The sequence below is a fragment of the Dermacentor albipictus genome, chromosome 5 (genome assembly GCF_038994185.2).
Source record: "Dermacentor albipictus isolate Rhodes 1998 colony chromosome 5, USDA_Dalb.pri_finalv2, whole genome shotgun sequence".
Classification (NCBI taxonomy): Eukaryota; Metazoa; Arthropoda; class Arachnida; order Ixodida; family Ixodidae; genus Dermacentor; species Dermacentor albipictus.
Genome location: NC_091825.1, coordinates 170246105 through 170263412, shown reverse-complemented (window position 1 = coordinate 170263412; position 17308 = coordinate 170246105). Strand labels below are relative to the sequence as shown.

General features: G+C 45.2%; 1 protein-coding gene across 2 annotated transcripts in view; it reads right to left on the bottom strand.

Annotated features, from left to right (window-relative positions):
* Positions 1-129: 129 nt before the first annotated feature.
* akirin overlaps positions 130-17308 on the bottom strand; it is a 35467-nt gene continuing 18288 nt past the window's right edge. For both annotated transcript variants that reach the window (XM_070539315.1, XM_070539316.1), the window contains exons 4-5: positions 15852-15923; positions 130-1341 (exon numbers count right to left, since the gene is read on the bottom strand). In XM_070539315.1, the coding sequence (XP_070395416.1) occupies positions 1331-1341; positions 15852-15923 (83 nt within the window). In that variant the 3' untranslated portion in view covers positions 130-1330. The remainder of the gene's footprint in view (positions 1342-15851; positions 15924-17308) is intronic.

Sequence of the window (17308 nt, the reverse complement as noted above, 5' to 3'; positions counted from 1 at the left end):
GAAGTGGGGGTTTCTTTTGATCACAAAATGCATCTACACGGGGCTTGCTTGTTGACCAACTTGACAAGATCCAATACACCTATCTTGCAGTTAATGCAGACATTCTTGCAGCCATTAAAGGACACAGACTTGTATCTCAAATGTTTTATTCTAATAGCCATCAAGTTACACATCTGCAGAGCAAATGAAAGCCAAAGACTACTCCAGCATTAAAGCAAACAACTGAATTGCACAAACTCTCAAGGTTTTGAGTGCTTCAGTAATGATTTCATGTTGACCTCAATTACAGCAAGTGCACAACTCAAGCGTAAAGAACCAATGTGTGCAACAGACCTCGTGTTTACAAAGCCAAATGAACTGCTTGTCCAAAACTGTCCAAACAGCTACGTGTTGCAGGCATTTACTGTTCAGGAGCTTTCACGCAACATTGCTGCAGACTGCATTCAAAATGGAACCAGGGAGGCACTGCTCGGGCATTCTGCATATCCCATCCAAGACCTCTGTGAATCGCCACACAAGAGAACAGCAATGTGGCAAAACCCGTGCAAATCTATGTACATGAGCCAGTCAAATATTTTGAAAGCAAAGGCAAGAAAACGCACGGAGTGGTACAAAACTAATGCATCAGCTTGGCATGCACACCCTGTAGTGCATTATATATTATACATCTGTACACTAAGTTAATTTTGAAGCCGCCTCTTGGTGACTGTGAGCTGCAGTTTCAATACTTTTCCTCCTAGCCATGTAAAGCTCTCTGCAATTGCACACCTAAGTGCACCCCTCAATATCCAGCAAGCTGTTCATGCTGAAGCTTCACGTCACACATACACTGCAACAATGTAAGCACAAAATGGACATTCATTCAGGGCAAAGTAAACTGAAGCCATATAATTACATGTCGCAATGCACACCACACCTGTACTTTTTTTAACTCTTTACATAGAAAATGTGACTAAACTTCACTCCTTGGCATACAAAAGCAGTCTTTTGCATCCACCAACCACATGCAATGTCACATTCAGCACTCTTAACGTCATCACAGGTCTCCCATGGCGAGGTGGCAACAGCAGAAAGCACACACTTATTCGCATCGCCAACACAGAAGGGCTTGTAGATGAGGCATCTCCTTTGCTTCTTTCTGTCAGGGAATGAACGCACCAGCAGTCTGTGTGCAAGTCACAAGAGAATGGAAGAACTGACAAATGAGGGGCGACACTGTGGCATGCCGGCTGGACATTGGTGCCTGCAGAGTCCAGGCTCATACTGCCTTGCCCTCGGTTAGCTACAGCACAGAACCCCCACTTGAGTTCTTTCACAGTGCAGCATCGTGTTACGACAAATCTGAAACAATGCAAAAAAAAAAAAAAAGCAGGCATCAGGAGAGCTCAGCTTTATATGCTGTGTCCAATTACGTGACTTGCATGGGAAGGATGGATAGGACATGGATTTGCCTGAACTTTGTCCTTCTCGCTTTAAATGGCTTCATGACTTCGCTAAGTGATCATTCTTAAGAGAGTACCACATTATAGGTAATGAAATAACCATTATTAAAATTGCCTGACAGTAGGAATCAAACACAGGACTCCAGCACAGAAGCCCAACATTGAAATCATGGACGTATGGGTGAGCACAATCACTAATTATGCATTTGCTATTACATAATTACGTAAGCATGCATAATTGCTGCTCTGCAAGCAGCAATTATGCACGCTTGCAGAGTCATTACCTTCTGCAATAAAAAAAAAGTATAAATGAAGCCACAAGAACATCTGAAGCACCAGTCACGAAGGTCGGACTAATCCGTGTACATACTTCCCATGGTGGCTGAACGATCGCAGCACCAGAGTTCCCTCTAGTAATTATTGTAGGAAACTCTGCAACACACACTGGTTGTTTCAGCGAACACTTTCAAAATTTCTTCAATGTTGCAGATAGCACAATTCTAGTTCACGAGCTGGTCTACTAGAAGAGGCAGACATTGCTTGCTCAAAAATTGAAATGCCAAATTGACTAAGAAACATTAACTAATTACCTTGACCCATTATTTACATATTCCAGCCGTGGAGATTGAAAGGTGGATCCACTTGGAACAAATTCTTAGGATGACAATCTTATGAGATATTAATTCCCAAACATTGCGGAGAATTACATCGATGTTCCAGTTACGTTTGTGCTTGAATGCCTAAAACACCTTTTGTTAAGAAAGTTACGGGGCTTTGAGAATCAACTTTCTTTTTCCCCTAAACTTTAAAAGGGCCCCTACAACCTTCAACATCCTTTAACGTATTTCTGAAATAGTCTATCTGAACTTCAAATGCGTTTCTCTACTTATATAAAATGTGGTTCAGGGCACCTCTCTTCGATGTTGATAAAAATTGGCACAAATATTCATGTCTCCCTGATGCTTGCATAAATGTTTCAGAGTAGTATCACGAGAACGTTGTATTCAGCAGAATTTTGCTCCTTTGCACTTTCTGAAGGTCCTGGGGGAGCTTAAACACTACAATGGCAGGACCGTTGAACAATTACTGCATAGGTAAATTTGGGTTGAAGGGCGTGACATTTCTTTTTCTTTCACTACACAAAACCCTTGTATTGTCATTTCTTTATGTTACCTTTGCAGTCAAGCTAAGAAAGCAAGAATATAATGGCCTGGATTGTAGCCCAAGGAACGTGACAAAAAAGCAGTCAATATAGGCCACACAGTAACAAAGAAATCAGCTCTAAAAAAAAAAAATGTTTTGAGAACACTACTCTCTAAGTTTCGCCTTCGCTTCTCTAAAAGGCCCCGAGCCAGTAGTTTTAGGTGTGTTTTCTGATGCAGGACTTCTTGCATATGGGGTCTGGTGTGCCTTCAGTTTTTGACCGGGTAATGTCACAGATGAAATGGAACCATGAAGTGTGTTTCAAACACTGCTGAGTGACATGAAAATCCAGAATGCAGTTCCACTTGCAACTCACTTCTTCATTTTTGTGTTTACGTAGCAAAAAGAAGTTCTTGCCACATCAAACATGAAATGTTTACGTTGTCCATGGGCTAGAAGTCCTGCTCCTGGCATCAGTAAAACAAAAAAATTGTTTACTTTCGTAACATGCGAGTCAGTAGTAATAACCGACTTCAAAGTGATTATGTCCCTGAGCTGTCTTCAGATCTTGGAAGGATACAGCTAGCTCTTACTTCACGGGACATTTTAAGTGTTAGCTTTGGTGGAGGCTATATGCACGAACAAGTTTTCTTGGTGATGAAGCGAAAGTTATGGGGGTGAAGCTTTTGCACATCTATTTGTTCGCAATGTAGTCCAGGCGAGTTTGGCAGTGGTTTCGATTTCTCTGACCTTGCATACTTCCTTTACTTCAGTGAAGGCGGAGACAATTAACTTGACTTTATTTCTAAGGCTAAGTGATGTTCACACACATCGGATACGTATCCAGTTCTGGACTGCGAGCAATGCAGCCTGCGTGGGAGTCTCGAAGCAGCCATATGACCTCAGCACCGGTTGGGACTAGGATGCACAACTGACGCCAGCGATGTTGGTAGAGTTGGCATCAGCTCGCTTATTTGTACGTGCTGACGATTTCCATGTGTTCGCTTGGTTTTGCAAACACTTGTTTTGTGTGCTTCATAAGCTTTTTGTTGTTGAAGTTAGTCATCAGCCTCTCAAGGAAGGTTGCAAAAGGGACAGCAAACGACAAACACTCACCAAAAGACGTGGGTGCCATTGTGCCTGCGCTGAATGTTTAAAACGTACAACGGTCTCGCAATTGGCAAAACTCAAAAGGGCAAACTAAATATACAACAAAATATCAGTAGATGACGGATGAATGTCATGCATCGTTTAAAATATGTGCTGTAAGAAACAGAAGTACTGCTCTCCATTTTCCAAGTAAAAGAAAATTGAACAAAGCTGTGGAACTACTTCCAGCAGCAATGCAAGAGGTGTGCTTTGGTGCGACTTCGCTTCATGGCCAAGAAAAGTTGTCAGCGAATATAAGCATTTTCACTCCCATTCTTGCCAAATCGCTTGGGAGTGTGAAGGTCCTGCTTCCTCCATGACAATTCAGTGTAAAGCATGTTTTATAACACTCTAGTCTAAAATACTACGCTATTCTCCGATGTTCAACTGGTCGTCTGCTTTCCAAACATGCACTAGCCCAGCCAGGCATGGAGCCGGGCGTGCCAAGCGAGCCACTGGTGCCAGAGCTCCCATGAACAGTATCTGGTTAAAGCACCATGGCAGAAAACAGCCGCGCTGCCACAGATACTTCTAAACACTGTGGGCACAAGTGGATTCTGCTGTCTGTGATGCGCAGATAGCGACACAATCCTGGTGATGCTGGAGGGAACAGGGTTTTGAGTCACATCATTCAACTCTTCTCTCATTTGTGGAAGTACCTTCTGATGCCCTGCTCTTCTCTTTCATTGGTCGAAGTACCTTCTGGCGCACTGCGAAGGCCTGCACCTATGTCAATGCCAACAACTGAGGAATTACACGAGAGATGAGTGTCGTGCATTGCTCCTCCTTAGGCCTTCATGCTTCACTTGAGCAATTACAATGTGATAGCATTATGAGACTATTATTTGATGATTACATGGATCTGCACTACTTCTACATCATGGTCGTCAGCAAGTTATGATCTATTGCTGCTGGAACAGTCAGCCAGGAAAGCCCAGCTATGGTGGTCTCCACATCAGGTTAGTGAACTTATACAAAGCCAGTGTGATTGGTGGGTCAGTTTCACTATGCGCACATCGCGTTTCTTCTTCCCAGTTGGATCAAAGGCAAACACAGAAACGATATGGCACTTATAGTCCGACATGCATGATTATAGTGGCAATTAAACAATTTAATTGTCAGTCATTAATAGTAACCGGCTTCAAAAGCAATTATGTCCCAGATTTACGCAAGCATGTCAACAGGAATGGAGAAAAATTAACAGTAAATGCAGTTTTACAGTTGATCCCGGATATAGTATCGAATCCAAAGGGGACCATATTGATAATTCGAAATATAAAATACCCCTATCTGAAGTTTATCCGAGATATCTGCACGTCTCGGACAGAAAGCAAGAATTTACCAATTTGTCTCTCACAGGCAGTGTCAAACACACAAAAGCCGAGTTACTTTTTGCAAATGAATGTAGGAAGTTGTTTGCACTGCGTAATGGTCTTTGATATGCTGATCACAACACTAACCCTAAACTCCCATGTCACCTGGAAAGTGCTTATTCTGCATTATTCAAGGTAAGGGGTGGAAATAGACACACCTCGGTATAAACCAGCCTGTACGGGTACTTGCGGTACTGCCATCAGCACACTTGTACTGTGAATCGCGCATGAACGTGCCTGCCCATGTGTCCGTCACAATTCCAACAGTACAGTTTTACAATGGCCTATTGTCATATGTGGGTTTTGGAAGACTTCCACTTGGAACCGGTCGTCCTCACTTTTCAACTGCCTTAAAAAGTCCACACGTCTCCTTTTGCGTGCCGCTCAATGCTCCGATGCCTGCCTCGCCTCGTCTTCTTGTTCTTGGCCCTTCTCTGGCCGCTCCGTCTGCGACTACAGACACTACACGCATGCTTTTCAGCTTGCAGAACATCCGAGTCCATTCCCAATGACATGTAACTGTGCGAGCATGAAGGAAACACGTTCAGCGCGGAGCTGCGAATTGCACAGAGATGAGCCTTGTGTGCCACAATTTGGTCTTTCCGCAAAGTGCGGTAGTTTTGTTAAATTCAAACTGTAATGCAAAGATCTGTCCAAGTGGGGTTCGGGCTCGGATTTGGTTTGGCTATTCACAGGAAGCCTTTGCCTACAAGACAAACCTTGCGGCACAGACATCTCCAGTTCGGCAACCCATGCCTGAGCACCACTCAGTGAAAAGATGGTGTCATAAACACTGTGGAATGCGTATTGGACAGGGAGGTCTTGAAGCAGAGTGGTGGTCTACTTATCTTGCTTATTCTACGTCTGTAGCATAAATGCCCTTCAGATTCAACCTCTTGTATAACAGCATCTGCCAAAACAATACAGTTGCAATTTCGTTGACAATAAAGGGCCTCTCACCAAGTCTGCCCATTTTGAGTTGACAAGCGCGTGCATACAATGCACGCTAATGATTGTTTCTGCTAAGTATTACACAGCTACTTTCTGCGGAGAGAGCTGAAATTCCAAAGCAGGCGCATTTCCCAGATTAATTTGTCCTTCTCCTTGTAGGTGCTGCGCTCCCAGGTGTCGTATATGCGCTAGTGTGCCTATACATTCCTTTGCTGTGACGTTGCTCAAAGTGACATGCAAGAATACATCAAGGCAACATCCGGAAGGTGTTAACTAAGGGCCCATTTTTATTAGTCATATCATAAGAAGCCAACAAACACTGACACTAAGGACAGCATAGGGGAAATTGTGTTTAATAAATCAAATGCGAAGGTTGTGGGATTGTTTCCCACCTGCGGCAAGTTGTTTTTTCATCCGCTTTCATTTCCATTAATTTATCGTTTCTTTATTTCATTTATTAAGCGCAAGTAATTTCCCCTATGTGGTCCTTGGTGTCAGTGTTTGTTGGCTTCTTATGTTGTTCTTCGTTAGTTGTGTAATCTGTTGTTTCAATAGACTAAAAGTTTAGAGAAATCATAAAGCACACAAACCGAATGTCTGTATATATTTTCTTTACTTCGTACCATAGCAAGAGAGATGTACAGTAAAAACCTCGTTAATTCGAAGTCATTAGGACAGCAAAATATCTTCGAATGAAGCGGGTTTTCGAATTAACTGAACACACACACACACACAAAAAAAGAAAATGGAACCCAGGCCAAAAATTTTGCTGCAGGAATGTGCTACCTTTATTTGGCGATCTTTGCATTAAAGTCATCAGAGATGCTCGTTTACCGTGTCCTATAGTTTGAGGCTCCAAGGGTCATGTTTTCTAGTTGACCAACTACATGCAGCACTTGAAAATTTCCACCGTGGCACTCAATAAAACTGCGGATAACGTTCAGCAATCCGATAACTTCCCTAAGAGCGGGTGCTCAAAAAGGCTCGTTAGCGTCGTAATCGTCGCTGTCATCGCACATGGTCACAGCAGTGGTAGCTTCACTCTCCAAGTCTGAGTAGCACATTTGTTGATCATTTTCGAAGTTCCGATACCCGGCGAAGCCGACTGCACCGGATTCGCTGTCCTCTGCGCAGAGTTCATTGATGCAATCACAATACTCGGCTCCTTTTTCACGAAGTGCACATGAATAGTCAGCATCAGCATTGACTGTGCTTTCCTTTGAGAAGCCAGCATGTTCAAAACACCGCATGATCAAAGTGGCTTCCACTTGCTTCAATGCATACACAAAAAGACATATGGCCCCGAGGAGGTCAATGAAGTAGGTACTCCTTGCCGTTGTCGTAGCAAAGGAGCATGCGCTTCAGCAGGATGTGGCGGTAAATCTTCCACGTGTGGGGAATGATGCCTTGGTCCATTGGCTGCGAGATCAACGTGGTGTTCGGAGGAAGAAATACCATTCTTGATAGCTTTCAGGTGTGGGATGTCACCATGTGCTGGGCAATTATCAACAACGAAGAGTACATTCCTGCCTGTGGCTGCAAACTTGCGGTCCAGCTGCCGAACGTAATCTTCAAATATTGCGCCTGTGACCCAGGCTTTCTTGCTGTTCCAGTAGATAAGTTTATCCTTTGGTGGCAGCAGTACATTTTTAAAGCAGCGAGGCTTCCCACTCTTTCCAACTACGAGTAGCGGCAGCTTATGTTAACCGCTCATGCTCACACCGAACAGAACGGTAATGCTTTCCTTGCCCTGCTTTTGACCCTTGACCGCTGTGTCCACTGCGAACGTTTTTGTTGGCAGCATATTGTAAAAAATGGCTGCCTCATCATGGTTGTTCACATCGTCTGCACTGTACTCGCTAAGCACCGGAGCCAACGTGTGTTTCTTCCAGTCATTGACGACGCTCTCGTTTGCGCTGCCGCTCTTTCCACAGATGGCTACGAAAGTAAAATTATTGCGCTCTTTAAAATGGCTGAACCATCCATTGCTACACTTGAACTCTTCGTACCCAAGTTGTAGAGCCAAGTCATTGGCCTTCTCCCGCAGCATCATTCCATTGACGGGAAGGTGAGCTGCATTAGCTTTCTGCAGCCAGCAAAGCTGATTCCACATCTTGGTACATAAGAGCCCGTACTTGCGACCGCTTCGAAGAATATGTGTTGCTGTAGGCCTCCAGCACATTTGACTTGTTCTTCAAGAGGGGCACGCTGTTCCTTTCAGCCAACTCGGTCTCAGAACACATGTTCTCACCTGCTTCTTGAATCGAACAGAACTTCTGCTGCAGCGTTGAAGTCATACTTTGGCATCCTCCCTCACTGACACTTCTGCACAGTTTGGAAAAAAAAAAGTTACACCACGCTAGCTGCAACACCACTAACCACAGCACACAAAGAAACGGTGCACACTGTCGTTGCACGCGCACGTCACCGCAGGCGCAGAGAGGGAATGGGCGAACGGCAGCCAGTGGCAGCGGCACGGAAAACACGCTGACGTTGCGACTTCGAGGAGCATGCTGAGTGGGGGACGAGAGCATGCGACAAAAACAGGTATGCTCGCTGCATCGCAGTGAAGCACGTCTTCTCCTCTGCAGGCGCGCGTTTTCAGCGGTGTACAGGGCGTACCATGGACTGATTTTTGTGCTAGCAGTACTACGGGTCAGGCGCTTCACCGATAAATAATGGCGATTGCTACGAGGTGTCACCTCGCGGCTCCAAATGGCCGTCGTTTCGTCGGGTTTGCAGTGAAATGGGGATCGGGAATTGCCACATAGCATCCCAAATCTTCGAATTAACCGGGTTCGTCTAGGCTGCCGGTTCGAATTAACTAAGTTCGAATTAACGAGGTTTTACTGTACTTCTGTTTCATCCGCTTGTTCCCATGTTGTTCAATCGCACGCGCAGACAACGAAACTGTCATTTTATACTGTGTTCCAGTGCACATTCATGCTCCACGATCCACTTGGCTCAGTATATGTAAAAAAAAAGAAGGCGGGCCCTGTGACGTATGCGTAAAGTGATCCTCAAGCTCCGGTATGGGAAAACGCAGGGAAGGAATTTTGCTTGCGCTTGCCTCCTGAAATCATGGGTTTGCGGCCCTGAAATATTTCTATTGTGGCTATTAATGAACTAATTTGAAAAACACTTGGGGTAGAACGCTTCCACAACTTCCAGCATATAGCGAAAACTTTTCATGGAGCCTGGCGAGGGACCCTTTAAAGATTTCCAATGATGCAAAAAGTGTTTCACGTGTTTATTAGGAGAAGCGTAACAGCAAAGGCTCAGTGCAGCGTTCAATATATTGCGGCAGTGAACAGGAGTTCAATATACACGTAATACATTGCTATATTTTTGTATGAGACTTTTAAGGGAATCTTGCAACAGACAATATGGACAATAATTCTATATATCAGTTTGATATATGTGGGATTGACTGTACACACACGCTCACTGCAAAGAAAATTGGCTCCTCCTTAAAAGAGCTAATGTTGCAGTATGTCAGAAGTATGTCAGAAGTATGAATTATACTTCTGAGCGCCCTTATTTGCAGAATGCATAATCTATTAAGCCTATCTTCATCTGTAACAGCTTTTCCAAGTCAAATGCTTCTGCTCTTACAAGCACAGTCACTGCAAATGCAACAAAATGCACTTTTTAGCCTGAGCACCAAATGACCAGGGGCGTAGCCGGGGGGGGGGGGGGGGGGGGGGTTATGGGGCTTCAGCCCCCGCCCCCCTCCCACGAAATTTTTTTGTGCTGTCCATGCACCGCCGACCAAAGCAACCCCCAGTGCCAGAAATCATACTGGATTTTGTCTAGAACGTCTTTTTCACGCTCGAAAAGCCATCTCATGGCAAAAATTTCGAACTAGGGCTGGATTTCGCGGCCATGCCCATGTACTGGGAGTCACATAACATAACGCAAGCAGCTCCATCCGAGCACAAAGTTTCGAGGACGTTTTGATGGCGAACGGGCTCGCAGAGGCATCTCGCGGAGGCCACGGAATACACTCTATCATGGAATCTACGGAGCGCGTGGATGTCAATTCCGAAACTTTATGGGTAGAAAGTTCTCATAAACCTTTCATGTGAAAGGTACATCCACATTTCCAAGCGTGTGCTTTAAATTTTCAATTGCGGAACTTTGTAAGTTTAATGTTCCGGTACATATTTGACGCCAAAAGTTCATTACCTTTTCCAAAGTCGTACATCGGGCTATACAGCGAGACAAGCCAAATCAACACACTATCAGACAAGTTGACAAAGTCAGCAGTGAGGCCCGATGAGACGAAGCGTTGTGGTAGTTTATTCGGGCCGTCATGTCACATAAAAAAATATCAACGTTTTTTTTTGCCTGCGCCAGTGAAGACACTAAAGCCAGCCAAGGTAACTCCAAGGTAACTACGTTCTTATTTATTTTTTCTACTTTGACTTTTAATCGCAAAGACACATTGAGCCTGCCAGCCAGAGCGCATGCGTTTTTCTCGTGTCGCCCCGACCACCGTGCAGCGCACTTCGGTGCGCGTTCGATTTTCTCTGGCCGAGTGCATTTTCGCCTGGCAGAGTTTTGGATGCTTTCTAGCTAGCAGACGAGAAAAAGAAACAATGGTCGCTCGCCGCGATCACTGTGGGGACTCGACGGATTGCACCGCGTTCACTTGAGCGCAACCTCTCCAGAAAGACTTGTTTCGCCGGTGTAGAATGCCGAGCAGTATGCGCATCGTTCTTGGTGGACCAAGCGTCTCGTGTATTCCTTTAAAGGAGTACTGACACAAAAATTTGAAGTCGAGATAACTTGTGAGATCGATTTAGTGGGTCACACACACATCGTGTGTAAAATATCAGCGGCGAATATCGCTTAGAACATATTTAAAATCAATTTTAAAGTACGTGCGCGCAGCCAATCGTAAAACAGAGCACCTCGCGACATTGACATCACCCGGGTCTGTAAATAGCCAAGAAAACGCTACGTCATGTGGCTACGTCACGAATTTTCGTTGGCTACCATGCAGCTTATTCGGGACACACGGTGCGTGCATCCGAAAGATTGAGCGGCGCGTAAGCTCCGCCCAGATCCAGCCCTCCAGCTTGACTTCAGAGCCACGTCGAGAAACGCAATATAAACAACTCTCCACAACACTGCGTCGCTTTACGTGAACACTGCCAATAACGTTATGCCCCTGCGAGTGACAGAACACTTTGACGACCCCGCTAACAGCCAGCGATAAGGCCGGGAGGCCTAGCTAGGCAGACGCCGCGGCCGACGGCGCTTACGATCCAACCCGAGCTCGTCGAAGAGCGCTTATGTTTGCCAAAACAATTAACACTGTACACTTAGGTCACCCGTAATTAAATACAATTGGTTTACTCGACGCAGTCGTTGCGAAGGGCAAACGTGCAAGCAAAGCGAGCAGCCTCGCTCAGACGGTCGATGTGTGCTGTCTGCCCGCGAAATGCCCTCGCGTCGCGTCTCCTGATCTCGCCAGTAGCTTAGTCCTAGTGTACTAGGCGTTGCTTTGAATAACAGGCACACGTCGAGATAATTTTACTGAACTGGTAACTATTTCGTGTCGGAAACAAACTGCAGCAGGCAAGGAAAAAAAAAACACTGCGAGAAACCGGCCAGCCAGTGCCGCCTCCGTGGAGGGAACGTCACATGCCAGCCGCACTGTCATTGGCTGCGGCCAGACGACGGTGCGGTTGTCGGACGCGTCGGACGATGAAAATCTGCCCGGTTTGTCGCACGCCGGACGTCCGATCCGGCGCTTCGGCACGGCAAAACACCTAGATTCCGGCTGCCGTTCCGGCGCGTCGGACGCCGGATCGGACACCAAATCGGACCGTGTGTCTACCGCTCCATCGTATGCCGCATGCCGGAGCATGCGGCGCCGCACGTCGGATCGGACGCCGAATCGTACCGTGTGTCTCCTGCAGTGCTCGCCGTCGCCGGCCGCAATATCCGAGTCGCTGCTCTCCAGTGGGTCAAATTGAAAGTGATTGGCCACGTCTAATACGGCGGCGACTCCCACATGCAGGAAATCATCGCCGCTGGACGATGAAAACGAGGACGACGACGACGATGATGGCGAGGACATGGCAAACCACGTGCAGGCGTAGCAGACGACTAGCAACACGAAGCTCGCGTGCCGGCGCGCCGCACGCTGGCTGCGCGGCAGAGCATACGTCATGGCTTTTTGCGAACACGTGACCACTTTGTTTACACACCCGGCGAACCGTTTCGTTGCTCTCTGAAACCGAAACTGGGACTGGTCGCTACAAAAAAGACTGCAGATAATTACCTGTCGCGCTCTGAAGTAAATGAGGTGTCGTGCCGTGATTACTGGGTCATTAACTACTTATTAAAGCAGAAAAAACCACATGGATTTTTTTTTTGTCAGTAGTCCTTTAATAGCCACATTAGGTGCCCAAAGTAGGCATTCGATTGTGACCAACATACTTTCCTTTGCGTTTCTTTTTTTCGTTACGGTGCCCCCACCCCAGAAAAGGAAAAAAAATAACATGTAGCGGCGCAGCGAATTGTCGCATGGTGAAAGTTCTATTTGTTACTTCTTTTGCGGAAAGTAATGGACCATGGGACGCTTCAGCTGCCGGATACTCTTACATTATTGTGATAGCAATTATATGGACACTCTAGGCGCATTCCCTGCCGTCGCCATCGCCCTCATGTTCCACATAAAGTCTAAGGGCGATAACATCGTGACCGCGCGCCGCATGCTGAATGTGCGAGTGAAAGCGTGTGGGGGGTGGGGGGAAATGGGTGAGCCGACGATGGTGGCTCACTCTTGTGTGCGCAAGGGAGAAAAGTGAGGAGCAAGCGCGCCGCCTTCCGTCGCGCGCAATACATAGGGGGGAGTGGATGGAATTGGGGCGGTTTCTAGGATTCTGTGAATCTGTGATTGCGCAACGTTTATTTGCCTTGTTTCACCCATTATATACAGTGACTTTTTCTTAGGTACGTAGATTTATTCAAGACTTACAGGTATGTTTAGATATCTTGTTGCGAGGTTTTGTGCATACGTGCAGTGAACTTTGTTTCCACGGGCACATTTTTGCCCTTTATCAAGCTGTATCTTCGCATTTGTATATACCATTGTATCTTTGCATTTCTAATGTACGAGGGCAAGTCAAATGAAAGTGAGCCTACCCACCCTGCGCAATTACGGTTCTGTTCATTATCTGCAAAGCCTGCGCGTAGCACACAGGCATTTCTCATTTACAAAAGTGACACGCAGGTGTGAGGATAAATGTTCTTTAATGCGCTCATACACTGGGTTGAACATGGTTCCGTGACGTAATGGACGCTCCAGAATTTGAGCAGCGTGGTGCCGTGAGGTTTTTGACAGCTGAAGGTGTTTCCCAAAAAGAAATTAGTGACAGTATGGCTGCCGTGTACATTGAACATTGCATTTCATTGGCAACTGTGAAGTGTTAGAACAAACGGTTCAAAGAAGGACTTTGCAATCACATTGGCAGCTGTGATCCCAGACCGGACCACCCTAACAAAATTGCAAAGGTTGATGAGCTGATGACACAAGAACGGAGGATAAGCATCGATGAAGTTGCAAAGCGTGTGAACATCAGTCACGGTTCGGTTCACCGTCACCGTTCATGCCATAATTCATGAACATCTCGGTTATCGGCTCTTGTGTGCGCAATGGCAGGATGCCTAAGATTTTGAACCACCACAAGAATACGGAGAAGTTCAGCGCTACCTTTACTCATCTGATCCGGTATCACAATAAGGGCGACGATTTCTTGCCTGCAATTGTGATCGGAGACTAACCGTCACGCCACTACTATGAGCCTGAAACACGACGGCAAAGCTTACAATGGAAACATTCAAATTCACCACCCCCAAAGAAAGCAAAGGCCGTCATTTCCGCCAGAAAGGTGTTGTTGACTTTTATTTTTCGATCATCAGGAGCCATTACTAATAGAATTTGCTAAATCTTGAGAGACTATCAATTGTTTCCAAAATTGCGAAACGCCGGATCCCCTGCGTGTCGCAATCAAGAACAAACTACAGGAAAAATTGACGAATGGTGTCATCTTGTTCCACGACAATGACCTGGCCCACATCGCTGATGTGGTTAATACAAAACTGGCAAAGTTCAAACGGGAAAGCTGCAACATCCGCCATACAACGCACACCTGCCGTCTTGCGACTTCCACATTTTGGGGCAACCGAAAAAACAGCTCAAAGGAAGCAGATTTGTCTCAGGCGATGACGTGAAAGTCAGTTGCAGACGTTTTGAAGCAACAACCCAAGGAACTTTATGAGACGGGAATTTCGCGACTCGTTAGTCAATGGGACAAATGTCTAAATGCTCATGAAGGTCACTTTTACCCCGTTTGTCACATATTCGCATTGGCTCACTTTCATTTCACTCGCCCTCGCATATTATGCAGAACTGCTTTTTATGCATGCTCCCTGTTGTGACTATAATTTCGGTGCAATTACTCTTGATACACGACCGATGACAGCTGCTCCTGCGTAATACATTGGAACAAATGACAGCGTCATTGCGATTTTTCACTGGTCGTTGCATACGTACATGAATGTGAATACGGTTCTTGAATGACAGTTTCGTTAACATATTTGTCCTCAACTTGTTCATTTCATGGCCTTTACATTTTTCATATCAGCGGCATGCACTGCTTTGCTGATTTCGAACTGATGTAGTTCTAAAGTTCGTGTGATATTTTCTACTAAATAGACAAAAAACATGGAAGCATTGACATGAGTTATGTTGGGCACATACGAGCATAATATTTTATGAAAGACTACATATTATACTTGTATTGACAGAGCGTAGCATTCAAGAATTCTTTTGCAGCATCTTTGGCAATGGCAATGCAGTTATTATTCATGTATTCGATCCCTAGGCAAATTATCCCTAGGCAAGCTTTAGCTCGGGCCCATCTCCGACGCAGCCTATTCAGATACATTTAAAATGCAGAAACGCTTTCCTTAGATAGCTCCCGAGTCGCTTTTAATGAAGTTTGTTGCATTTGAGAGAGCAAGTTAAATTCTAGTGTCTATTGGAAGCGGAATTTCGATTTAGGGCCCGAACATTGTTTAAAATATTTTGAAAAAATTCGAAACTTCGAAAAAAATAGAAGCAGGAACTTTACAAATTAATGGCTCTGCATCAAGAAAAAGATATCACGGTTCTGTAAACGGCATCCATTACACCATTAAAAGTGGGCAAATTCGATATGTCTATTTGTATCTTATGTGAATTGGTTATGTTATGTACAAGGGTTCTGCAAAAGCTGTATTTCCATAATACTTAATTTTTTGAGACTCATGTGTAACCTCAATTTTGTCCACTGTAGATGTACTATTATGTGCAATTCACAGAATTGTGATATCAATATTCATTGCTGATTTACAGAGTTGTAAACTTTATTGTTTTGTTTTCTGAAAATTTTCGTTTTTTGCCACTCTTCAATAAAATATTGACGACCTAAATCGAAAATTCGAAGCATACGATCACTAGAATTAAAATTTTTCTTTTAAATGCAACAAACCTCATCAAATTTGGTGAAGTGGTTGCCGAGAAAAAACGAATTCTCCTTCTACATATATTTATATAGGAGCATCCGACCTAACGTTTCCTCTTAGGAGGAGGCCGAGCTGCATTGTAAGCCCCCGAATGAAATTTCTGGCTGCGCCACTGGAAATGACCCAAGAATTTTAAAGACTCAAAACATTTGGAAGAGCAAAAAAAGAAAAACAAATGAAGAGAGAGAAAGAAAGATGGATCACTTACAGCTGGGTGTAGCACCCTCATACCGCTTCTGAATTTGGTCATAGGTAAATTTAACAAATGTGTCGTATTGTTCTGTAAGGAGAAGGAAAGAAATTGCAAATAAGTTCAGTACAATGGTGCTTAAAGGCAAACATTGGCCTTTCAACTTTCAAAAGCACCATTTTAAACAACACGCCAATACAGTAACTTTATTCAGCTGAGCTCTGACACACTTTTTCAATTGCAGTCGTGTCATTAACTGCCAGACAAAAATGTGCGGCATTATATTTGCACAAGAGTAATCACACTAAGACTGAAGCACTCAGCAAATATAACCAACACCCTATTGTACATTACTGAATGTAAAAAAATCTGATCATAGGCACCCCTCTGGAAAAAAAAAAATATTAACCTTGAGTTAATATGGTAATATAATATAGTAATCAATGGTTTGTTCATGCTACAATGACACTCTAAAAGCACAATGAAATGCGTTTGTCTAGATATTTCTGGAACATAGTATTCACTGTTAGGAATGGCCGTATGGGGTGGCAACGTGCCAGCTTTCAGCCCGCTGCACGTGTTCCAAGCCCCCCCAGACGAGGCGCCTTCGGAGAACTGCGGATGACCGGCAGCTACGTGGCGCGCGGTCAGCTCTGGAATGTGGTACGCCGCCGCGCCACCCGGGACGGAGCACAGTTCTACGAAGCCCTCGGTCGACGACACCACGAGCTATCTGTACCGAGAGTTCTACAAAGCCCTCTGACGTCGACTCCGGAGCCTTTGCGTGTGGGCTCGAACTTGTGTGCATTAGTGTGTGTGGGCCATACTGCGGGGCGGCGGCAAGTTTACAATGATTGGACGAACATTCCCGACCACTCGTGCTCCGTCCACGCCGAACGATGACGTCAAGCGGAGAGCTTATAAGCAGCGTTTGCCGGCTGCTAGAGCGTGCTCGTGTCGTGCTCGTCGTTGGGAGCTGAGTGCTCGTTGTTATGCTCAAAATGTAGTAGTGAGCTGTGTGCTCGAATGCTGTTTGCTGAATGTTAATCTTGCGGACTCCATATGGTAGTCGCGCTAGACTGCCGATGTATGTCTTGTCTTAAAATATGTTAATCTGTAAATAAATCCTGTTCACCGAATTCATCTCTACGACCTTCGACTCCTTCAAATGGTAGAAGCGGCGAGGTAGTCCGACGACTCCTACATCTGCTTGACAGCTGTAGGATCGTCCGACGAATCTAATATCACTAAATTTCACAACACATAAGGATGCCAATCTCTAATAAATTGAAGGAGAGAGGAAAGCCTCATCTGGTCCAGTCTATCTTACCAAGAAGTGCGGTGAGAAATGCGGTGAGCGACAAGAAGTGCGGTGAGAAATGTGTTCCTTCCACGACAAGATTTCTACGCATATCATCACGTATCTGTTTTTCAGTCACTGAAGGCCAGGGATACCAAACTTTTATGAGAATATG